Genomic DNA, 26032 nt, shown 5'->3' on the forward strand with positions numbered 1-26032 from the left:
GCGGCACAGTCCGCCATCAGCGCCGGAAAACAAAAGATGGCAACCAATTACAAAGCAGTCTGTTGTTAGGGAGAGGGAAGCGTCACAGCAGGCATTATGGGAGATTCACCGAATACGCGTGCTCCAGCATATGATCCCTGCATAACAACAGACACTGGGCGCATTTTAATTAGCTCTCGCCGTGACATCGCAGCATGTGTGGTCTCGAACACTGCTGGGATTTTCAGTTGGATACTGATCGAGACGAGCTTCTGCTTTCCTTGTAAGCAAATGTTGATCTTCTATTGGGATGTCTAGTTTAAGAGGGAATGACGTGATTAGTGCGTAGACTCTGCTGTTCCCCTGTGGAACTAAGTGCTGTCATGTATTTTATGCTTTCATTTTTTAAGAGAATATGCTAAATATGCACGACTCCTTTTTTCTAAACTATGTGAGGTGAACATGAATACCAGACACCATTTACATTTCATGGTAATAATATATGCACACAGTTGCAAGGGGCCGACAGGAATAACATATTACTTCTATAAAACAGTGGCTGGGCGGTACATCTTTGGCAGTTTGACTCACTCCCCAGTGTATACTAAAGAGCACCTTATTAGGTTCAGCTGAGGAAACTCAGCAAGGCAGTCGGCGGACCAGGAGCAGCAATTATCATATTGCTCAAATCCACCAGGTCCTCTCAGATCAAGAGTATTTGCATTGCACGGAGGAGAGTGAAGAGGGTCAAACTGTTCTCGCCAGGCATACTTCAGGACTCCCCCTGTGAGCAGACGTGCTCGGAAGAGAAAAGTCAAAGGGAGTGGAGGAATGAAAATAGCTGCAGGTTACAGGGGGAGTTTAAAGCTCACCAATAATGTGGTCTGCTGCCCTCGTCAAACAAACAGCAGCACTTTCCTTTTGAGAATACGGAGCGTCGTTTGAATACCCACTTCTTAGCGTCGCTCCAACAATGCACTTATTGATACCGCGCTTTCCTAAAACTCAAAGCTCTTTACACAAAAGGCAAAGGAAATGACTGGTGGTATAAGCTGGGAGAATACTGAATTCTGCTGAGGTCGCCATAAACCAGCTTGCTTTGTATTTACATGAGGGGATCCAGAGCACCGGGGGGAGAGTGACACAGAATTCAAAGACTTTTCTCCATCTAATTTATAATCATAACTTATTTAACTTTGGGGCTGGATTTGCTGAACTCACGATGTCCCTAACTGTTATAAAAGGGCTCCAGGTTTCCTAACAGTGGGGCTTTAGCATCGATCAATTGCTGAGTTTGGGCTTTTTCACGGAGTGTCTCTTGATGCATTCGAAACAGGCCAAGTGAAGCCATTTCAGTGAAGTGTATTCATTTACAGGCATTTATTTTTAATGACAATACATCCACTTAAAGGCAGTATAAATGGATGGCACAGAAGCTCACTCTGGCTACAGACTTGTTTCCAGCGAGAGAGGTCTGTGAAAGGGAGAACTACAGCACACACACACGCGGCCTTTGAGTTTCAGGGTAGCTCATTTATTTCTGCCACTCTGAACAGTAAACACTCCGAGCACGACAGAGAATCTGAAACTCCTCTGATAAACGTTTGCTGCATGTGAATTCCTCTCCTTGTCGTCCTCTAGCGCTGAGCGCTCGCACACACACAAAAGAAACAGCGTTTGAATAGGGCACCATTATCAGGGTTTGGGCCGGCCGTCCTTTCATTTCCTTTCTGTTGTCTGTTAGGAAAATTACCAAACTTCAAGCTGTCGTATCCTCGGGCTGGAGCCGCCATGGTTACAACCCCACAGCACCAGCAGCACAATCTCCCAAGAGAGCACCCTATCTTCATCCCTCCATGTAGCGATATCCCTGTTCCATCTGATGCCATCTCTGTAAAATGGGATGTTATCAGTATCCAAAATGATGCTATCGCCATACAGTGTGGAGATATTGGATTCTAATTCCTCCCCCCCTGCCAACGCAGAGATATGTAAGGTTCTGGAGGCAAAGCCAGTCCATCTGTGGCTTATAGGTTGAGGGATCAAATGGAGCTTTATGCTCCGTAGTTCTGGCTGCGTGGCCCCCAGGCCAGAGTTGTCACAGTACCTGTTCATGCTGTATGCTTTAATGAGGACAGGAGATGGAGATGATTGAGAGTCAATTACAACCCCATGTAGGAGACTGACACTATTTCACCTTTCATTACACCTCGATGCCATGGGCTAACTGGATCTCATCAGTTCGTGAAAGGTGCTCATGCTGAGAATGCCACGCTGGTGTCGCCTTGTGTGGAATGGAGGGAAAACGGAGGTTAGAGGAAGACTTTTAGCGCTCAAGTCCTCCTTTGTACGAAGGCATCTCACAGAAGAACATCTTTTAAACGGGCATCTGTGCATTTCATTAAATACAGAATCTAGTCAACAACACAAGAACATATAACAAACGTAAATGCAATGACTTCATTTGAATCTTCTGCAACTTCTCAAATAGTGGCCTTTATTTATCTCAACTACAGAGACAAACAAACCCTTATTTGGAACAGGCTCATATTGGAAATTCCTTTAGTTCCAATTTCCTTTGTTATATATCTCATTGCGTGTCCATAAGAAGCCTGTGTTCTGATCTGCTCCTGTTTTAAATGAATAGTTTGTTTTTTTGGGGACCACAAAGCGTATTAACTTTCTTGCTGAGGGTTTGATGTGAAGATTGATATCACTCTCGTATATGTTCGACAATAATAATAAGCTGGAAATAGCTACGCTGACTCTCGCCAAAGGTAACAAAATCCACCTCCTAACACCTCTAAAGCTCACTTATCAACACATTGTATCTTGTTTGTTTAATCCTTCGAAAAAAACTAATTTCATGAAGGCTTATGGCAAAATAAAAACAATATTTATTTTAAAAAGAAGTGAAACTGGCTGCACTGGAATACTGATGATATTAGTGCATCCTGTCTTGGTGCCAGCTTGATTTAACCTGTATATCTACTTTCTACCTGAAGCTGCGTTGGACCCCTCACTCTAAATCAGACCTGAAGTAATTCCCGGCCTTTGTTCTTCACAGATCCGATGGACCAAGACAGCAGGCAGCGTGTCGGACCGCTTCCAGGACTCCAGTGTGTTCAACGAGACGTTGCACATCACAAAGATCCTGAGGACCCAGGGAGGTCGCTACTACTGCAAGGCTGAGAACGGCCTCGGATCCCCGGCTATCAAGTCCATCAGGGTGGACGTCTACTGTAAGCGCAATGACATACATGACTGAACAAATGTTATCACGTGTTTCTTCCTGGTTTACAAAGACATCCAAGTGAGGCAGACTGAAGATGGTAAGTTGCCCAAAGGTGTGACTGTCAAGAGTCTGTGTCTTTACTATTGAAGGACCGGCCGCGGTGTCTCTTTGTCTACTTCCTAATTCACTACTAGGACACATTCCGGACAAACATGACCCTGAAAAGGTTTCTATTCACAGTTCTGATATGCAACAAAGTCAGTTAGCAGTGCAGCAAAACGTAGTGTATTGCAGCTTCTAGCACAGTTAGCTTTTAAACTGTAACCAGCGCGTATATGCTTTATTAAATCAATGCAAAGTGCCAGGAAATATATCATGATGTGAAATGAACTATTACTGCTGATCAGTGTGAAACAACATGAAAGCTTACGGCCCAATATAGCAGCGTTCCATACTTTTGCTTTGAATGAAAATGTACTTGTTATTCGGAGGTAGAGCATCCAAAGAGACCCCCCTGCGCTCTCCTGAGAATGGCAATTAAGCTAAAACGCTTTTGTTATCCTGACAAAGCCATCGACTGTAAGTGCAACCGCTCTGTTTTCAGAGTATCTGTACGACAAACGGTAAAAGGCTCATTAGCATTCATCAAAGAACACCGTGATTCATTATTATTGTTTTTCTTGACTGGGAATTGATCGTCGGATTTCACCTTGTGAGTTGTCGAAAGCGCGGCGAGAGACGAGGGAGTCGCTGCCGGACCCTCAGAAATGGAGGGAGGTGGGAGTTTACATCCAGTGAATAAAATGTAGTTGTATTGTAATCAGATGTATCAAGGGAGGAACTCTAGTCTTACTGTTTCAGCTTAAAAAACTGCCAAGATACATTTAAGATGTAGTGTTTGGTGCCTTTGAAAGATGTGTAAGCCGCCTCCTTAAATTTACACTTCTGCTGGAGTCTCCGCTCCCTCGGTAGCACTCAATCGCTGCTTTGTTTTTCATGCCACGCTGCAAAGTCAAAACATGCTTTGTCTCATCTAATATAAGTCTAATATATAATCGATGACCTCGCTCTTAATTCGTTGCCAAACATCCACTTTTCAGGCACAGAGGAAAGGAGGAGGTGGTGGAGCAGAGCATTCGCACTAAATAAGATGTACTTGATCTCCTTCCAGTCCGTGACTGGTTTCTAGCCTACGTTCATTTGAAGCATCGCAGAGTGGCAACGCTGGCCTCTCTGTCTGTTATGGGCCTCTCCTCTGCCCATGTTTTCTTTCCCGTCTCTGTCTTTTTCTTTCCTTCGCTGTGTGTGAGCCAACATCCTTGTATCTGTTTATGTGGACTGACACGGGCAAAGGTTGTGGAATTGAAAGTTGTTTAGAAAGCTGGTGGAAGGTCTTAGTGGAGCAGCAGAGGCGGGGCTGAGCGTATCTCAGGAGTCAGTGACCTCGTTCCCTCCGTGCACCATTTCACCTCGAATGCACTAAAGAGCCGGAGGAGCAGCAGACGTGGAAATGAAGCCAGATAGCACGTCAGGGAATAGAACTGAGGGCGAATCGGAGGGCGTGGATCCTCAACAAGCTTCATTTTGAGCTCAACCTTTCCGTACTGTTGATGCAAATTCATATTTGAGGTATCGTGAAGAAAATAAGAATTTATCAAAACAGAAAACCGATAAATAACGATTTAAATCGAACAAATTAAGATACAAATGAGAAGCTGAAGATAGATGCCCTTAAAAACAATTACAATATATACAGTAGAACATAAATATTTTGTGAAAGAAAGTCAGATAATTGTGCTGCTCCAGCAGCGATGATGTGTGGAGTATATGTATGTAGTAGTACATATAGAAGTACAAAACAATATAAAACACAATAACAACAATATATTTGTAATAAAGGCTATTATTATGCTGATATAAGTCCTACACATCAACAAAAGGGGAGTGATGAAAACATGAAGAAAAAAGCTTCATATGTTGAATAAAATGAAGGTTATCTTTACACGGTAGCGTTTTAAATTGCTATCCTGATAATGTCCTTGCATCTGGCCTTGTAACACAGTATGCGTGTACTTCATTAGCTGGCATTTTGTGCTATGTTGCACAACCAGCGGAACACATCATTGCTCTTGAGCAATGTTATAACTGTTCCCCGGGGCTGCATTTAAATGATGGGCCTCTGCAGTACATGCTATTTTTAGTGGTTTGCAGCTACGGTTTTTAATTAGTATTAAAATTGGTGTTTTTGGAGCTGGACCTCCCAACAACAACACCTTGAATTGAGTTTGCTGTCTCTTTCAGATTTATCCTGCATGTGTTTCTTTGTTCACATCACATGTTTGTGTCTGAGAAACAACACGGGCAGTTCTAATGGGCTGCACCATTACGGCAAAGGGAAAATACTCTCTGTAACCAGACACAGGGCCCCGTGTTTTACAATAAGAGGCGTAGAACTCGAATGATCTTTCTACAGTCGAATCCTTGGTTTTCTGTCGAGACCGTTTATTTGCTTCTGCTTCTTGGAATCAAAGGTTTTTTTTTTCAATTTTCAAAATATACACCAGAGTTTTTATTCACGTGTGCACCTTTTATTAGATCAAAGTGTGCTGAGCACCCCATTCTTCATGAAGGCAGCCGCAAACCTGCTTGACTCACTTTCAGGGAAATGAAATGAGGGAAATACGAGGCTAAATCTAGACAGACGGACAGCAGAGGTTTTCTGCTGAGTTGAGAGTCAGTAATAAGTGACCTCTGCAGCCCGGAGGAGCTGGTATTAGTTACACAGCCAGCTCAAAGCTAACATATTTACAGAGCTCTGAAGTCCATCTAAGCACATTTTATACCTGCTGACACTTCAGCTGTGTTTGTCTGCATTCAGGTCTGCAGGGAAAGTCCTTCGCAAGGTTCATAAAGAACCTTTCCCAACTCCTACACAAATCGATTTTAAGCTTAAGATGCTCACTTATTTTTCCTACAGGGGGGGGGGGGGTCTTTTCAATGTTTTCATTTAATTTCAGCATTCATTTTGCAGGAGCATCTACTGTGTCATTGAGTGACTGATTGTGGAGGGCTTAAGAGTTCTGCAGGGCCGGCTTATGGCAGGCTCAGAGTGTCCATTGACCATCGACAGCACAATAAACCGAAGAGAGATTTGGAGAGGACGTGGCCAGGAGGAAATGTCACAGAAGTGACTGACCACCCAAGTCCAGGGGCATGGAATATTGCTATTTACAGCATGTTGTAATTGAATTTACTCTGCTAATGTCTCATTTTAGTAATCACCAGTTTTCAAAATACATCCTACTGATATTAATATATTTAAATGGTGCTGAAATGGAAGTTGATTACTCAATTTGTAAAGCATTGATCAACAATTTAGATTGCGTGTTTTATATTGTTTGTTGGTCTAAACAAGCAATTTCAACACGCCTCTGTGGAGCTGTGATTTTTAAGTTAATATTGAATTTATTCAAACTATTTAATCCAAAAAAAATGTCATTGGTTGCAAAGCCTAACAGTAATCTGCTGAATGAATAACTCCACTTCCTACTGATGAACAACATGACCTTTAGGTCAATTATTTGTGGGCAAACACAGAGGTTGTGCAATTAACTTGTAGAGAGCGAAGCAGAATGATTTCACCTGATGGACAAATGGAGAACAAATTGCTTTGCCTTAAACCTGCTCAGTCCAGGTCAGCATTTACTGTGCAGGTTGTGATAAAGGACCACTTTAAAACTCACTTTAAAATGGTCGGAACAACGCTGGCAAAAACGGAATAAATTGGGAACACAGAGATGCATTGCGGAAAAAGTAAAAGAAAAAGAGAAAGTAAAAATGCTGCCAAGTCTTCCGGAGTTTACAGGAAAGGAGAAAAAAAAACCACGCTGTTGGTCCGTATGCTGATGTTGTGCAGATGATATTAATGTGGTCTGCCGAGTCAGCAAGTGGCAGTTTGTCAGTGGCTGTGAAACAGTAAGAATCAGGTGATGCATAATACTGTATTGTGAGAAACAACCCACCGAACTGTAGATATCAGTTTACTGAAGCTTTCACACTCATCCTCACTCCTCCCTGATATTTCTCACTACATTCCCTCAAAGGATTAGAATAAGACAATAGCCTGCTTTCTCTGTGCTATCTGTGGCAGGACTTACTCCACACTGCTGTTGCAGAAGCCAGAGCATTTGAATGAGGATACTGTGTGTTTGGCAGCGCAAGGGGGCTCCAGTCTGAGCTTGAATCATAAATTTGGCAACGGCAGCGTTCAGCTAGATTCGAGACGTGTGAATGTGTGTGTCCATTTCTTTGTCTGCTCATGCGTGCGAGAGGAAACAAAAATAGAGGTTGCCCAATGGGTTCAAGCACATGCTTATGCATGAACACACTCTCCACCAGTGAGGTCCTGAGTCACACACACATGTCAAAGGCTTAACTTGTCTTGGCATATACGCCTCCTCAGCTGTGCAGCAGCATGCGGTGTGCGGCCGACTTGGGGAAGTGTGTCCGCTTCATGTTTGCCTTCCATCGCTGGAGTTCATAGAGGAGCTCGGAGACCAAACAGCGGCTGATGGTGTTTGTTTAGCGGCCACGCTGGCTTTCTTTTATCCAGTCGGTCAGTATAACTGGCGCTTTCTATCTCATCAGGTGTCCAATTCGCGGCGCCCTGCTGCAAGGAGCCTGAGTAAATGTGTGTGCAGAGCAAGAGAGGACAGAGGGTTTTGGAGAAACACTGAGTCACAGAAACACGGAAAACATGCTGATGAAAATCGAGTTTTGACTGTGGCTGATGCAGTTAATGGTAACTCCTTTATCCCGTCATTCCTGGCATTTGCACCCTGTGCTTGAATTTATATAGCAAGGAGAGGCTCTTTTAAAGTGACTTAGTAATACATTTGGGTGTACGGTGTACAGAAGGTAGTGTGTGGGATGGTGATCTCAAGAGAGCCTATCGATTAGTGTGTTCAATTGGATGAAGCAGTCTGTGCTGCAGGCTCAATAGGATGAGTTATGACTCAGATTGAAGAAGGATATAATTGTTAACTGGTGGACTAGCTCCTAGTTATATACAATAAAGCTTGTATTTTGACAGTTTCATGGATAAAAGAATAGATCGATCCATCCCTCCAGTAGTCCACCCACTATACCTTCCTATCCTGTTCAGGGTCAGGGGGATTTAAAGCCTATCCCAACATGCGCTGGGTAAAAACCAGGTACACCCTGGGCAACACTATCATTCACAACCAAAGGTACTTTAGATTGAGTTCATCCCCGCTGCTACTCCGTTAAGCTGTCAGACTTGCCATGGAGCCCACACTGTCACTAACTGCACTCCCTGAAGAAATATTGAATTTATGGAAAAAAGAAATCAGAAAGAAGCAGACAGAAGGGTGTATACACCATGTCAAACTGATTCAGCAGTTTAAACAGGTTGGAAAGATAAAGATAGAAACTAAAGCCTGCAGATCACAGTGCAAAAGTGAAACGCCACATCATGATAATCGAGACATTAAGGAAACATTATTAAGGAGCAACACTGTTGATGTTTGGTATATATTCAATACCTAGCATAGCATAGAAGTGCTAATGCTAATTCATGATGTGCTAACGTACTCTGCTAATGTTAGCGTCACAGGTTTTTACGTAGAAACGTAATGTTTTAGAAACGTATCTCTTCTTCCAACCTTCCAGGGTGACGAGTATCACTTTAACCATGACTGTGACTCAAAATCAACACCGGCCTGAAAATGAAGAAAATCGTTCGCCCTGCTATGTTGCTGATGCTACTTCTGTCAAGAAAAACACACAGTTTAATCCATTTATTACGGTTAAGACCCTGTGTTTTTGGTTTTAGAAAGGCTGAAAAGAAACTCACTATGGCCCCTATTACTGCTGTGACATGTTGAGGAATTCAAAGCTTAACAGACCTCGGATCATTGTGGTTTGAGGGAGAGGTTAAGCAAACGATCAATTCCCCTAACTTGCCTGTTCTTGGACTATAAAAACATTCTTGAGAAGAAGAAATAAAACAAAATGGGTCTGAAATATTTCATAATTCTTATACCATCAATTTGGAGCGTATGTTTTGTGTATATAATACATTCGATGCTCTTCAAAATTCAACAAAACAAAACCACACATGACATCTTTATCCATTTTGGGATAAAAAAACGGGTATTGTGCGAGAAATGGCTGAGGAACTCAATCTTGATTCCTCAAAAATGATGTGATCTCATGATACGAGGTGATGTATTGTACAATCTTCTGAAAAGATCCCATAATGTATGTAGACAAAGATATATGTGCAGCAGCTCTTAAGTGCTTTTGGATGTAAATGACCTGCTGTGATGAATGGTGTGATACAGCCACGGTGAGTTATCTGAGCCTTGTTTGAATCAGGACAGAATGAATCAGCACATTATGTGTACATTATGTAAATGTTTGCAGGTTTGGTTAATGGAGGTAAAGCCAGCTCACGACTGCCCATTACTCTTTCAATGACTTGCTCTGGGGAGGGGCCCTTAATCAGAGTAGTGGAGTCAACCTCATCTCTTGCCTCAGTTTTTCTCCCCATCAGGAGCTGAAAACACACGAGTGTGTTTGTGTGGTGTCTGCTAATGTGATTATCTTGTGCAGGTTTTCATTCTTATCTGCTTTTTGTTTTTGAACGTTTTCTCTCCGGGAGATGAAAGGCCATGGATGACGCACTGACTGCGTTATTATTCATCTTTTGGCCAGTATGTTTGGATAAGGACCACAATATCCAAATTACAAGATCAGTCTATGCAGTGGGAATCATGGGAAATAATGATGATATTGATCTTGAGTTCTACTACTATTTATATCACAGAACTTTATTGAGCAAAATAAGTATTTCATGACTGCCTGTAAATTATAAGATGTTATTTGAATCCTCATAATAGTCTCATGAGGATAGAGGGCAAACATGTGTGAATAATATTGTTAAAACTAATTAAAATCATGCAGAGCTTTGGTTTTGTGTCAATACCAAAGAAGTCCAATGAGACAAGAAATGAAATACTTGTTTACTGAGTCGTGAGAATGACACGAGGTGATGGAAAAGATAAAGAGAATCAGTAATGATTGAATGAATTGTAACATCATACAGAACACTGCATTAAAGACACAATCAGAGTATCTTTATATGATGTAATGTCTGGACACAAACAGGACGTTGTGGCAGGAAATAACGCAGTAAGAGATCATCAAGATCAAGGAGTATCAGTTCAAGAAAGAAAGTATCTCGTTTGATGTCCAGAGAAGAGCAGGACTCTTTACATATGTAAAGTGTCACACCTGCTGCTATAGTACAAGGTCACTGTTGGAGATTCATTGTGTGCTAACGTTTTAATGCCAATTTTATTGTGTCTTTAAAGAATCACAGTGTGCCCTAGTACAACAGACATTACAGTTAGTAGTCAAACATGCCTCAGCGCCTTGGAAGCAGACCTGCTATCGAGAACAAATAACGGATGAAGTAGCTTGCTGTGTCCTTGCTGTTTCTTTTAAATCAGTACATTTTCACATTCTGCAATATACCTACACACATAGAAGACATGAACCTATCACGTGTCCAAAATTGCACCAAACATGGCACTCACCGTCCTTGGGTCCCCAGCAACCGCAAGTGTGAAGTAGATCGGATGGACGGTTCTCGAGATAGGCGTAGGACACGCACACATCCAGAGATTCCTGTAGTTGGAGTCGTTCACTGCCCTTTTGCGAAAGACATACCTCCATACAAACTGAGATTCCTTGCTTCATCGGTAGATGCTTTCACATCATCATTCAGGAAAGGTCTCCTATCCTCGGTTGGTCTTTGTCCAAACCAAACAAAGGAGAAGGTCATTAGGCCGAAACCAGAAAAGAAGTCCGTCATGTCGCTGGCGCTTTGCCTCCAACTCTGATGGTTGGTTTCTAGGTGGTTGTGTTTAGATCAGTGGTCTGTGGCTTGCTTGTTTTCTAGGGAGATGAATTAGAGAGGAGATGAGCTGAGGCAGACACCACTGTCTAAGGGCGAGGATGAAGAAGAGATTTCATTACTCCTCACCCTCTAATACACACACACACACACACACACACACACACACACACACAGAGACACAGAGTAGAACTGGGCCTCATTATTTCCTCATCTCCATCACCGGGAGGAAGTGAGGGGCTGCAAGCTCTGCTGTGAGGCTGCTGACGTCTGCCCCTCCATTTATCACATATATTGTCCATGTGTTCACACACACACACACACACACACATTGGTCTCGTACACACCCCCACAGACACCCAGTGTTCCTCCAAAGACAGCATAATTGGAAAATCACTGTCACTGAAGAAGATGGAGGTGAACCAGTCATAAGTGGGCTGTAGCTTCCTGAACACAGCTCCAGCTCTTAAAGCAACAGCTTCAACGGCACAGTAAAAGTGAAAGACGACTCCATCTGGTTGGAGAAACATGGTTAAACATCATCGATTTGCATAGTTTTGACTTTAAGGGAAAAAAGAGGATTGAAAAGTCTATATTCAAGCTCTGGAGGTTTGTTTATAGCCCAAATGAAATGTTTGTGTTTTTACATCCACACTGCACATTGTCTAAATCTGTTTTTTATCTACACATTAGCAGTCAGTAACTTGAGGGGACAAGCCCACTTTACTATACATTAGGAGTTTCCGATTCTAACAAGACCATTGTCCTCTATACAGTCTATCTGTTTAGGCTCCTCTGCCACCAACAGTGTATAGCAAGCTGCATCGTTGGCGATCGCTCCATTGACTCCATTGTGCATTGCCACTTTAATTGGCAGTAATTACACTTAGCCGGGCCTGATGACTGTAGCCCCCGAGAGGGAGTTAGTTACCATTACCTTTAATGCTCAACGCATATCCTGAGAGAGAGAGATAGAGAATCAAGAAAATGTGATTTGTTTTATAGTCCAAGTTAACGCTGGAATGAGGAAATACTTAATAAATAATTCAAGACGTGTTACACAGCACCACAGAGGCATGCCAAACAGCAGCCATAGCAGGGGTGGTCTGTTGCCCTTTACAAACCTTAACCCGAGTTGTACAAACTCCCCCTCACTGTGTTCCTGGCAGAGACAGAAGAGCCGCCTTTATAAACCCCCTTTACAGTGTATTAAAACAGTAGTTTCGACCCCTGGCAACCTGGCACTGATTCAATTTCAATACCAAACTTCAAATATTAAAGCGTGGATGGGGAGTTGTGTAACTCATTGCTCCCTAAGACACACACACACACACACACACACTCACAAACGCATACAGCCACCTAACCCTGTAAACCCCCAATGTCCTATTATTGTGCCACAAGGATTTGGGTATTCACTCTTGTTCTACTGATGCAGCCAGAACATTTGTTCTTTTCATTTAGAATTGTGTTCCATTACAGCAGCAGCTAATTGGGTATGTGAGCAATGTTTGCACATTGTTATCTCTCTTTCAATGCTTTCGCTTTAAGCGCTACATTTTAAATCATGCTAATTAAAATGACAAGGAGGGAGTGCCTTAGATGCATGTCACAATAGAAATCACAGGATTGAGTGCATAACCTCTGTAAACATGCTCTTAATGAAAAGAATACGTATTCACCGAAACATTTAAACAACTTTTTTTTTTTAAAATCCATAAAGAATAATGTTTATCTGAATTCCCTATGATGTGCGATGAGATGATTGCTACACTCATGACGGTACGGTTAATAGGAAGCTACATCCAGCAGCTGGTTAGCTTAGCTTAGCACAAAGACTGACAACAGGGGGAAATGGCTAGCCTGGCTCTGTTCCGCAACAAAACACGTTATGTGTTACTTGTTTAATCTGAATAAAAAACAAACTGTAGATTTGACAAGTTGTGTGAGACTATTTCTTGGCTGGAATTAAAGACTTTTTAGAATGTGTTGTCATCTCACAGAGGTCACCAGGAACCCAGCGATCACTCCGGGAAGTCACTGCTCCAGCCAAGAACTAGTGTTATTTATCTTTTGATGTATCTTTACCATGATGTCACTGTGTTCTGAAGCTTTGACGCACGTTTATGATCGCTCATAAAATATCATAATAATCATCATATACAAATTAACGCTGCACCATGTTGACATTACCATCAGACGGTACCATGGTAAGATGCACTCAGCTGTACAATGTGTCCGGTCACTGTGTGTCTTTCTCAACATACAAATGATACGCTGACAAATTCTGTTTTCACACACAGACTGAATCAGCCCCCCCTCCCACGCTCACACTCGTTTCTCATGTCTCGGAGAACGATATTCAGTTTACTGAGATATCTCTGCTACACAGGCGCCATGGTCAGAGTGGACTTATTGCAATAGCTGTATCACGCCCTCGCCCACCCTCCAAACACATCCATCCGCCGCCACAATCACACTTTAGTGTGAAGCAACAGCTGACGCCTGATAGATACTGCTAGCAGGAGCCGGTTATTGTGGAGTGTAGCCATGAGATGGAGGTCACTGTTTGCCACTGGGTTGAGAGATGGAGGGGAAGGAAATGTACCGACACTAAATTACATGCTGGATACACATATCCCATCAGAGGCCTCCACATGAGATGGATGTAATATATCACCACTGCGCCGTTTTAACCTTTCGACCCACATAAATGAAATTCATTAAAGCACACCATTCAGCAAACGGAAATTACACACCATCGAGATCATGTTCTAGTGCCGTCTTATTTGATGTAGTGTGTTTACACATAGTACACTGATGTCGCATATTACAAATTCAAGGTCTTCTTACAGTACGTTAAACCCACACATTTTCCATCAGCGGCGTGGAAATATCTCATGCTGAACCCTCACTGCCCATTATCTCAATCCCTCATTTATCAGAGGCTTCTGTTTCGCTACCGGTGATATTTTTAAAGATCACACACATACTCCGGTATTCGCAAGAGCAGACGCCTTTTAATGTGGTCGGAGAGCCAGAAAAGACATTCACCTATTCATGCTTCCTATTTATGTGGAGGTGTCTCCTTTTTTAGGATTTACTTTTAAACTCCAGCTTTAAAAAAAAAGAAGAAAAAAGAAGAAGAGGCTTGAAGGTGAGGTCAGTCACAGGGCGGGCTGCCAAGTAATAACTTCTCTAATCACTTATGCCTCATGCCCATATTTCTGAATAATAAAAAAAAACCTTTTACGAGAGAGAAAGAGAGCACGTCACCCTTATTTGGAGACAGCTGTTATCACCACCTCGTTAACTCCGCAACTCGATCACAGCAATTTAGAAGTTGACTCATGCTCTCGACCCTCCGTTTCCTCCTTTTGTCCGTCTCGCTGTTTCTCGCTGTCCCTTCGCACACAAATAAAAGCAAATTGCTCGTCTTTGACGTAACCTGGCTGTTGTTAACTCATGAAAGACGTCGCACAAATGTCTTTGAGGTCGGCGGCTCCCACTGGTAATCAAGCTGGCACGGTAGGAGAAAATGAATGGCGGGCCTCTGTCGCTCATGGCTGACAGCCCGGGAACCAGATAGGTGTTCTCTTCCCAGGTGACTTCCACAGATCAGGCAGAGAGAGTGAAAGACATCAAAGCAGAGAAAAAAATAGAAAGAAACTTGCATTAGATTAATACCTGCGAGATAGCCCAAAAGAGGTGTGTGTGTGTGTGTGTGTGTGTGAGTCCGTACAAGAATGTTGGTGTCTGTGTGGGTAGGTGGAGTGAGGTAATGTGTGTGAGTTTTTGTACAAGTGTGCTTTTTTTTGGCAGGGGGGCATGAAAGGAAGGAGCTATGGTTTGATGTGATAGTGAAGCACCTTCTTTAATCCTCATCCTCTCTTTTATCCGATCCACTCACTTGTGCCTATTTGTCCAACACATGTTTTGGTCGGCCTATAAAGCAGAAATCTCCATTCTGCTTTTGGAACAGGAATATCATCCTCAGCTTTTGTGCACTCTTTCTCACCGGAGGGGATTAAAAGATTGGAGATTCTGAATTTTACCTTTTTTCCTGCTTTTCTCCTGAGAGCCCCTCAGACACGCAATGCGTCTGGCGTCTGCACATTGGTGTGTCATGTTGCCCGCGGCCCCTGTGTCTTAATATCAAAGAAAACCCAGAGCTTTTAGACCTGTCATGCTTGGTGGGAGTGAGCAGGAGTGACGCTAGGGTTAGCTCGCTGGAGCGTTTAGATGTACATGGGCAGATTTACCGGCCTGTGAACCCATAAACCTGCAATTACAAACCCTAACAACTCTGGCGCAGGCGGCCTGTACACCGCAGTTTTCCTCTGGGCTCGAGGATTTAAGCTTCACGATCAGTCAAGCGTAACTTCAGAAGCTAATTGCAGAAGAGTGACACACACACACACACACACACACACTCACACAACATCCTTACGGGGGGAGAACTGATGGCGGAGGTGGAAGTTTGTTTGAAATTCATCAAATTTTAATCCAGCGCGTACATTTCCATATTTCCATATTTATTTATTTATGCTCCTAGCATCCACTTCTTCTCTGCATATCATTTCGGCCGTATTAATAGCTCAAACCGCTGCAAACATACAGAAACACACACAACCACTCTTGTCGCCACATGAAAAGAAATAAAAGACAACATCCTATCAGCTCCGGTGCTCAAAGACACGGGCAGATAGCGCTGTCATTGAATCACTCCGTTCCTGCCACAGTTGGTAAATTGACTGTTTGAAACGGATGAGGGGGGAGCTGGGAAGAGTCAGAGATAAGCTGCAGCATTCACACTCTCCTCCTCTCTATAATGAATCAGTGTATTTACTCAGCAATCTGCTTCTCTAAAATGGCACCGCAATCGCTTCGTCTTCTCCGGAGCGTTGTCACCCTCTCCCGTGTCCCCCCCCCCCCCCCCCCAAAGGTAATTGCTCTTACCTGAGACACAGTAATGGATCCTGGATGAAGTATTGACCGCTGCTAGATTTTGATTAAGGGGCTGTAGGGCAGAACATGTCTTTAATGAAACTGAGGAATCAGCATTCGGAGGCTGGAGGCCGTGCAGCGTGGCCCAGAGGCACCTTGATTAGGACCAAATCCAGAGGTGGGCCACAGCTACTGAATTAAAAGCGATGAATCCACCCATTAATAATACCTAAGGCGTGGAGGCTTATAATTGTTAAAGATTTTGGTATTCATTTACTGGAAGCGGTTTGCACTCGCGCTCACACATTTGCATACCGGCTCTCTCAATCACTCAGTCGTCCACCTTGTTGCCCACTCACTGACTCTCATTAATACAATCGCTTTCCCCTTCATATGCAAAAGTGCAGCCTTTATCATTTGGAATTTGAGCATGAGGGATAACTTGCATTAGCTTCTCTCATCCTCGCCCTTAAATTGCCTTTTTGCTTGCGTTAAAAACTGATTGCATCTATGACGGAGATGAAAGGGTAACAGCAGCTCCCCACGTTTCTTTGAGCTTGTAAATGGACATAATCTAAAAGGGGAGTATTAGCACGCTAAAAGACACCACAGCCATGATGAACACTATTTGCCGAGGCTTGATGTGATAGCCGGGTAAGATGATTAACTTTGAATCCATTTCATCAACCACAGGCGCTTTCTCAAATAAGCAACTGTCGAGCGTCGGGGTAAAACTTCCCTCAGATCTGTTGGGAAATGAGTCGAGTAACAGATGTGTCAGTGCCTGAATCAGAGAGGAGGCCAGCCAAGCATTACTCTTTGAAGTGACTGACATCAAATATCATTTTGTGCACGGTATTTGTCGTCCTCGCTCATGTTTGAAGCTCACGACGGGCCGAGACTTGGAACGCGTAGCAGCTCGCTCATTGACTGGGAAGTCAATGTGCCCTTGGGCTGCATCCTATTGACTTAAGTAGTTCAAGTCGTGGGCTTCTCACATCGACTCCTGTGTGCCCGCCGATAACTGGCTCTCATGATGCAATGAGAATTCTGACCTTTTCGCTCAGACCTTTAGCCACAATCAACACGGGAGATGATTGTGTTAACGGATCAAGGGAGTAGCTTTGCAAATGGACAGTATGGACATGTCACTACCTGTATTTTAGGAGGACAGAATTGTCCCAACCAATATCTGAGCAAACTTCTCATATCGCGTTTGCATTATCTTATGTCTCATGCGCGCACAGAGCGTCCGAGGAGCTTGTTGGAGAAATGGGATTTCTGGTTTCTGGTGGGATCATCGGTTGTGGAGGTCGCAGAGCTCCGGACCTCAGTAATTATTCCCTAAAAAAGCCCACTGTCAATTAGACAGCTATCTGTGGTGGTGAGGTGACTAAAGAACGCACCACGGCGTCTCCATTGCGCTCTGTGGCAGCACATCCATGGTCACAAAAATGCTTGGTTATATTTGCACAGTTTTATAAGATATTATCTGAAACTATTGGCGCTCCGTTGTGACCCAGCTGACGACCAGTGTCCATTGCAGACCGTCCTGGCCCTCTCCTCTGAGCTCCAGAATGTAATGGTGAGACTATAACGATGAAATGTCGAGCAGAATTTGAGACACAAAAGAGGGGAGAAGAGAAAACAAATACCGACGGATGTTTTGACTTGGCAAATATATGTTGATGCGTGAATCGTGGTCTGTGCCACAGATTGCTCCGAGGAGTCTTCTACTCATTTGAAAATTGAACGAAATCACAGAACTGTGTTTCTTGACAGCTTCCTGCCATCCGTTCGTGTGCTCCTCTCACAGACCTTGATGACCCGGTGGTGACGGTGCACCAGAGTATAGGAGAAGCTAAGGAGCAGTTCTACTACGAGAGGACCGTGTTTCTGCGCTGCGTCGCCAATTCCAACCCGCCCGTCCGCTACAGCTGGCATCGCGGGAGGGAGGTCCTGACGCAGGGCTCGGACAAGGGAGTGGAGATCTACGAGCCGTTTTTCACTCAGGTAAGACAGAGGCGACATAATGTGGATGAAAGTGTCAAATCAGGCAGAATATTAGACAGAAAACAAGATGTAAAGCTTGATTATAAAATTTAAGGACTTCGGCTATCCCCGAGTCTTTTAATGTGGCCACATGCACACTACAAAGGGAGGATAAATAGGCTGATACAGAAGAAAAGAGGATGCAACCATAATCCGCTTTTGAAGGCATCGCAAAAGATGTGTTCATCAGGAGCTGAATTTGCTGAAGCTGTTACAGACAGCGCTCTCTCTCATGCATTATTAGGAGATGCTCTCATGCAGTGGCCCCCTCCTGTGTGTTACCAAAAAAATGAATAAATAGGGAAAAGAAATACAACATTTTTGCTACGACTAGATTGAAGCAGCAGAGCAGGTTTAGAATTTGTTAACAAGATTAAATTCGTATGACACAATGCTCTCTCACAATGAGGGGCTGTTTGTATTCCCATGTTTGTTTGACTGGTTTCTTTATGTGTAAAAACTTTTGTTGCTGGTTCATGTTTCCGTCTCAATAGATGAAGTGAGCGAAGCATTTTTTGCTGAAACAAGACAATGCGTTTACAGCACACTTTAGAACTCTAAATGATGAAACCCTGCATGTTCAGGAAACATTTTGCTCGCGACGGTATTTTTATTATCACTAGCGATACAGTATATTGAGGAGTTGAGAAGTTCAGGGACTTAAACAGACACTAAGTATGTAAATGATGCCCTTCATCAACCAGAATAAGTAAGAAGTGCAACAATAGAACACACCCGATCCTGCATGTTGACAACAGAGATGAGGAAGCCGCAGTAGCTAACAACACCACATCTTGTTACAAAGGTGACATATTGCAACGTGAAATACTGTAATGATATTGCTGCTATGATATTGATCATTGCTATTCATTTGCCTGCAGGTATTGGGACTATGAGTTTGATTCAGCTTGTTTCACATCCTTTCCCTGAACCCTATCTCCGCCCCTTGCTGTGAAAGCTAAGCCGTACTCATTCACCATATGAACAGCAGTATCACTTTCACCAACCCGGTTTCACAAACTTTCATGCATGTTGAGTAATTGCCGACACAGAGAGATCGCGTTCTCTTCACAATCACTTCCCTCAATAGTTGGATTTTCTTCGCAATTTGGAAATTGCGAAACTTTTCCTCTCAAAGGATTCAAATGCGAACAATAAAAGAACTGATCGAGCTTACTCTGCCACTCGTAAGGGAATCGTAGCTTTTGAATTGATCGAGTTAAATGTGATTTCTATGTTGAACCGGGCAGCAGAGAGAATGGGAATCTTTAAGAAAGAGATGAAGACGTGCGAGAGAGGAAAAGAGGATTAAGAAACGGGGAGCGAGGAAAAGGGAAGTGAAATTGATGTTTGGCCAAATGGAGAAAGATGGCTGCGGACTAATGGAGTGGGTAAAGGAGGCTGAAGAAGCTGTGCAACTGGGCCTCATCAGACATTCTTCCCTTCTCCATCCTGCTCTCCATACCTCTTTGCTCCTTCATCCTGCCCTCCATTACAGTAAAGCTTTAATTGCTTCTGGAAATATGAGCGCAACCCAAACTCCAGAGATAAGCTTTGTGACGGTCCAACCCCAAATAAATCCTGACAAAACTCCTCGGAATTTGCTCATATGAATGGCTAATAGCATTATTTTTCACCAATATGTCTGAACTTGCCTGAAACATGCTCCGACAATAGAGTTACAGATTCATAGCTGACCAAAGCTGAGCCTGCGGGGCCAATTTGGAGTCCATTAGAGTGCCGCCAGGCTTCCATTTTGACCTGGCAGATTTGTGAATTAAGTTCACCTGAATACCTTCCTCCCTCCATTATTCTTCATTCCAGCTTCATTCTCTTGCACCTTTTTCAGTCTACCAAATCTTGTTTTATGTTCCCACTGATACTGTAGAAATGCCGAGGTGGCATTTTAAACCCTGTATGGAGAAAGGGCTCATAATTAGGTGAGGCCCAGAGCTCTGCTTTAATGTAGAAAACCGTCTGTTCCTTTCACCTCCATTTTCCTCACAAAGTGCCAGAGAATAGGACAATTATCCAACATATAATGGAGCCATTTCTCCTCCCTCGTCAGATTCCCACTTCTTTATAGCAGTCGATATCTTTTGATGTTTTCTTGTGGTGTGATGTTCTGCTTGAGCATTATGTCTAGCTGTCGAGGACGTAACCAGTTCGAAACATATTGCTCATCACCCAGCGGAGGCACACATCACATTTTTCTATCACTCTTTTGTTCAGCTTCCTCACCCAATTTATTGGCCCCTATGAAGCCAAGTTGGTAGTTTTCCTGCTGCTACCCTGAAAAACGCCCTCATTTGCATCTTTATTGCCGTGCATGTTTAAGTTCATCAAGCTGGTTTTGAGTCTATGTCCCCAAAGACGCCCATTTAATGCCTGAAATATGTAATTTAAAACATGAAAGCAAAACTGTGGATTTTCACCTTACAGTGACAAAGCACTCCTCCATCATTTCTTCGCCCTTTTTTCAGCCATAAGTCCCGTTCCCGCAGCTCCTGTGTACTTTGTGTAGCGTTCAATCTTTCAGTCGAAATCCCCCTCTCCAATTCGGTTCAATGTGTTCCTTTCTCTGCCCCTTACATTTTCCAAATAAATTTTCCGTCCAATTTGCCCCCCCCCCCCCCCCCCTACTGAGAGTAAAGCTTTGCACTCTGAATACCACGGACCTCATCTCCTGATATCTGCTCAGAAGCAGAGGAGGTGACAGAGTAAGAAAGGAAGAGCAGTGCGGGGTCCGTCGCTAATCTAACACAATTAATTTATCCAAGAGCCTCATTGGATAGACGTGAGGGACTGCCACGTTGTGTGGACTGCCACGTTGTGTGGACTGCAGCAGCGTGTGGCTGACTCGTGTTTTAATCAGTCGCCGACCCAACACCCACACATTGGAGTCAGCCAGATCAAAATGTTCACAGCCTCCTGGACGGAGCTCATGGTTGACAGGCCCAGCTGGAATCAAACACATCTTATAAGTGAGATAGCCCTTTCTATGGAGGGTCCCCTGCTGAGCCCATCCATATTACTGCAGCTGAATGGGGGAAATACTGCAGGGCCATTGACTGGAAAGTAATCCACACGTTGGTATTAAGCAAGTTGACACATTAATTTCCTTTAAAACCAACGCCATCATATATTTAGCTGTAACCTGCAACCTTCCCCTTTCATTTCGGGCGTCATTAAAACTGTATACATATTCATCTCTTTGACCTTTCTTTGGAGGTGTTTGGCCTTTGTCTTCCCCGTCCCAGAGCCTAGTTTTCTGCATTTCTTTAACTTGATTATGGTGATATTTTTGCACACATTTGCATACCAGTGTTGGTTTGGTCTGAGCTGCAGGGGGAAACGAAGATTTTGAAGCTGAAGAACCTGCGTCCTCAGGACTACGCCAACTACAGCTGCGTCGCGTCTGTCAGAAACGTGTGTGGGATCCCTGAACGCAGCGTTATCTTCAGACTCACCAATAAGACAGGTACTTAAGACCATTGTCTTTTCTACATCATGACTTTATAATCTTACACCAAATTACTGTTTTTGCACTTATTTTTATTAACTGTGTATTGCAAAATAAAAGCAGCTAAATCTACATACGTGTCTCGGATAAGTGTCCTGATAAATATAGCACAGGCATGGAAACAGACAGATGAAGTGAACTGAGATATTCTGTAACTGTCATAACTGCCAAAGTTGTCCATCTCCTGCCAATTAAGACTCCACACTGTCTTCCTCCACAGCCTCGCCGTCCATCAAGCTGCTGGTGGAGGATCCTATCATCGTTAATCCTGGCCAAACGGTGTCCTTGGTGTGCATCACCACAGGTGGAGAGCCGCCCCCCATTCTCGCCTGGATCAGCAGTAATGACAGCCTGCCACAAAGGAGCGTGGTGAAGGGGGGCACGCTCACCCTTCCAGCCATCAGCTCAGATGAGTCGGGGGTCTACAGCTGCGTTGCCAGCAACAACGTGGGAAACCCGGCCAAGAAGTCCACCACCATTGTGGTGCGAGGTGAGGAGTCCAAAAACCTTCAGTATGACATGAATACAGGATTCAAGGGTAAATTATTGGCATTATGCAACAATTTGCTGTGTTTATTAATATGATTATTCCACATTTTGTCTGAGAGTACTAAAGGATAGATGCTAAAGGATAGATGCTAAAGGATAGATGCTAAAGGATAGATGCTAAAGGATATATACTAAAGGATAGATACTAAAGGATAGATACTAAAGGATAGATGCTAAAGGATATATACTAAAGGATAGATACTAAAGGATAGATACTAAAGGATAGATGCTAAAGGATAGATACTAAAGGATAGATACTAAAGGATAGATACTAAAGGATATATACTAAAGGATAGATACTAAAGGATAGATACTAAAGGATATATACTAAAGGATAGATACTAAAGGATAGATGCTAAAGGATAGATGCTAAAGGATAGATACTAAAGGATAGGTGCTAAAGGATAGATACAAAAGGATATATACTAAAGGATAGATGCTAAAGGATAGATGCTAAAGGATAGATACTAAAGGATAGATACTAAAGGATAGATGCTAAAGGATAGATGCTAAAGGATAGATACTAAAGGATAGATACTAAAGGATAGATGCTAAAGGATAGATGCTAAAGGATAGATACTAAAGGATAGATACTAAAGGATAGATGCTAAAGGATAGATACTAAAGGATAGATGATAAAGGATAGATGCTAAAGGATAGATACTAAAGGATAGATACTAAAGGATATATACTAAAGGATAGATGCTAAAGGATAGATACTAAAGGATAGATACTAAAGGATAAGGTAGATCTTTATAATACGGGGCCTCAAATGTTGTGTAAGTCCCTTCTTTGCTGCCTGAGGATGGTGCACATCTTATATGACGGCACGATATTATTTCTTGTTCACTGTTTTACTTTTGAATAATAATTTAGTTAAATTTTGCGTGCGTAGCTTTATAATTAATGTATTCACAGAGTTGCTGAGTGTCCTTCAGATTATGCTCTTACAGTTTGACCTTACAAACATGCGGAGCATCAGATCTCACTGTTGGTTCTGCTCCGGCTATTTGAAGACCACCAAGGATAAACGCTGGAGGGGAAAGAGTGTGAAACCATGAATTAAAAAACACGGCTTCAAAGAGTCCATTGCTGCCTGTTTGCTCGTTAACAGGGTAGTATACAGCTGTAGCTCGTTACAGAAATGACCGTTATCAAAGTCCCTTTTTCCTGCATGTTGTCACATTGACTGCTCCCTGTCAACGCGGATACGCAGACGGCGAATCGTGCTTTTAGTTGTCAACAGACACAATGTTCAGTACAGTAATGCTAAAACAACTACACTGAAGGTTAATGCCCCCAGAAAGGATATTTTACCACCTGTAAAGAAAAGGCGTTTTGATATAAAACACGCGCAGATGCGACGTGACGCATGAGGAAATGAACTTTCTTAAATTGACTGCTGTTACTCAGCTGGAGGATTAAGGATGGTGCGTGACTAGGCTTTCATCTGTGACAGAGGATCCCAACGCCCTGAATGTGAAACTGCAGGAACCTCTTGCAGGTGAATAAAAAGATGTATTAATTAGTGAAAGCCTTACAAGCAATACAGCATTCAGGGGACAATCCAAAAGTGAATTTTAACTTTCAAGAGAACTTCCCACACACACACACACATTCACACACACAAATGGAATCACATATCAGAGTTTAGCAGATTGGCTCAGAAAGTTTCTCACGGAGTTTCTCTCCTTTCATCTAAGAGATTAAGCCACAGCTCCATCATCCGGTTCTGTGCTCAACCTGTTTGGAAGCATTTATTTATGCAGCCATATATTCCCTGGGATGAAAATCAAATCATCAACAAATCACTCCTGATGGCCCCCTCCTGACAGATAAAACCCCGTCTCTGCATTGTGAAAGTGCCCATATAGTTGAGGACTTATGAATTGAGAGGGTTACATCAAAGGGAAGGTGTCAGGTGTCACACGGCAGCAAATAAGTCAGAGCACACTCACCGTGGGCAATCGCTGCAATAAATATCACTCTCTCATTGATGTGTCAGGCATCTGGAGATGACAATGGTTCTCACATGGGATCTTGATCAAATATCATTAAAAGTAAACACGCGACCTTCCTTAAATATAGATGATGTTTGCATCCACACTCATTGATCACATTTAAGGCTGCAGAGCAAAGTCTGTACTTGTTAAAAGTTAAACAGGACAAATATGCATTATTCTGCTTGACTGAATGTTTTTGCAGCTGCAGATGTTTTCATGCAGTGCCAGGCTTTATGAATCATCAATCCAGATGCAAAAGCCTGATCATTAGCTCTTTAAAACAGTCACACGTGTAATGATGTATATGTTGGGTTACGTTTCTGATTCATAACCTTCATGCAAAAGTCAGACTTTGATGAACACTCATTGTGGAGACATGAACATTGACCAGTATATTCTCCTCAAGCCTAAAAGCCCTCACCAACGTGTGCGACTCAATCATTTACTGCAGATGTTTAAACAAAAGGCAATCAGACGGGAGGAGACTAAATAGATTAGAAACTGACACAAAATTCTGTCCAGAGTAAATCCATTTGGAGTGAAAACAAACTAAGCCAAAGAAATCTCGGCAGTCTAAAACGAAATGGAGAGATGCTTAAATGACACAATGAATCAATACGTGACAAAGCTAATTAAAGATCAATAAAAGAAGAACATAAATTGGGAACAGTCTCTCTTGTCAGTGCAGTTGTGGGATCAATAGTTCTAGAACTCCAGAGTGAGGGGGGTGCTGTATGAATGGCGTCTAATCAACACGAAAACTCTGTCCTGAGTCCGGCCAATCATCACTGAGAGCACAATTTGGATCAGCATACTGAAATGACACGTCGTTTAGATACATTGATTCTCGAAATGATTTGGAAAGACAAAGACGCACCGAAATGACAAGACCATTTGAGGGAGACACTCTGAAGTCCAACAAAACATCACATGTCAGAATGAATTTTGAACCAAGCTGAATAAGCTCGAACAGACAAAAGCAGTACTGATTTAATGCTGTTTCTGGGACAGACTGATGAACGATGAGAAACAGTCAGGATCGATGTCACATATCTCTCTGAGGCGTCCTGAGGCTGATCAGCTGTCGCTGACGCAAATGCAATTTTACGCTCAACATGCACCAGATGACGAAGGCTGCCGACGGTATATTAATAGACTACATTGTCTGTAGAAATATATCACAGATTTGATTTGTTTCTTAACAACATACAACCAGTTCAGCAGTGAAACAATGGAGACACACAGCTCTCTGTGTCAGACATACTCATGGTGAGAAAAAATGTGCAATATGTCATACTTTCTCACTGCTGTTACTGAGTGCATGAAAACAAGCTTGCAGCATCTTTTCATATTAAGGGGGCTGGTGGGCGGGATGGGGGGGTGTTTAATGTCCGCCTTTAGGAGGATATTTCCATCGCCATAGACACTGTTAGATGTTTGAATTTAGAAGAGAAGGGTGTTATTCTTCTTTTACATATAAACCCACCAACATAGACCAAACATAGACTTTCCCTGTCGTGTGTTTTTGTTAATGGACAGTGGGCACAACTAACACTGGATTTTCTAGGCAGATGTTGAAATTCCAATATTATTTTCTTTTAAACAATGAATAAATGAACAAACATATGAAACATTTTTTGAAAGCTACTCTGAGGAACTGCCTGCTTAGTCCTGGTTCTCATGTGCCTCTCCTTTGACTCCGCACTTTGACCATGCGGGGGACTTGAACATGCGACCCTCCGGTTCCAAAGCCAAGTCGCCACAGACTGAGCACCTACAACAGCGATAAGTACGAAGTTAGA

At 42.9% G+C, this 26032-nt stretch overlaps 1 protein-coding gene across 1 annotated transcript in view; it reads left to right on the plus strand.

The window, feature by feature from the left end:
* LOC306793728 (MAM domain-containing glycosylphosphatidylinositol anchor protein 2) overlaps nucleotides 1-26032 on the plus strand; it is a gene marked incomplete at its 5' end in the record, with an annotated part of 143783 nt that overhangs the window by 54212 nt on the left and 63539 nt on the right. Inside the window, 4 exons of the mRNA XM_079291464.1 lie at nucleotides 3047-3221; nucleotides 17920-18116; nucleotides 21504-21636; nucleotides 21899-22168. Coding sequence (XP_079147590.1) covers nucleotides 3047-3221; nucleotides 17920-18116; nucleotides 21504-21636; nucleotides 21899-22168 — 775 coding nt within the window. The remainder of the gene's footprint in view (nucleotides 1-3046; nucleotides 3222-17919; nucleotides 18117-21503; nucleotides 21637-21898; nucleotides 22169-26032) is intronic.

The sequence above is a fragment of the Melanostigma gelatinosum genome (assembly GCF_949748355.1).
Source record: "Melanostigma gelatinosum genome assembly, chromosome: 19".
NCBI classification, from domain to species: domain Eukaryota; kingdom Metazoa; phylum Chordata; class Actinopteri; order Perciformes; family Zoarcidae; genus Melanostigma; species Melanostigma gelatinosum.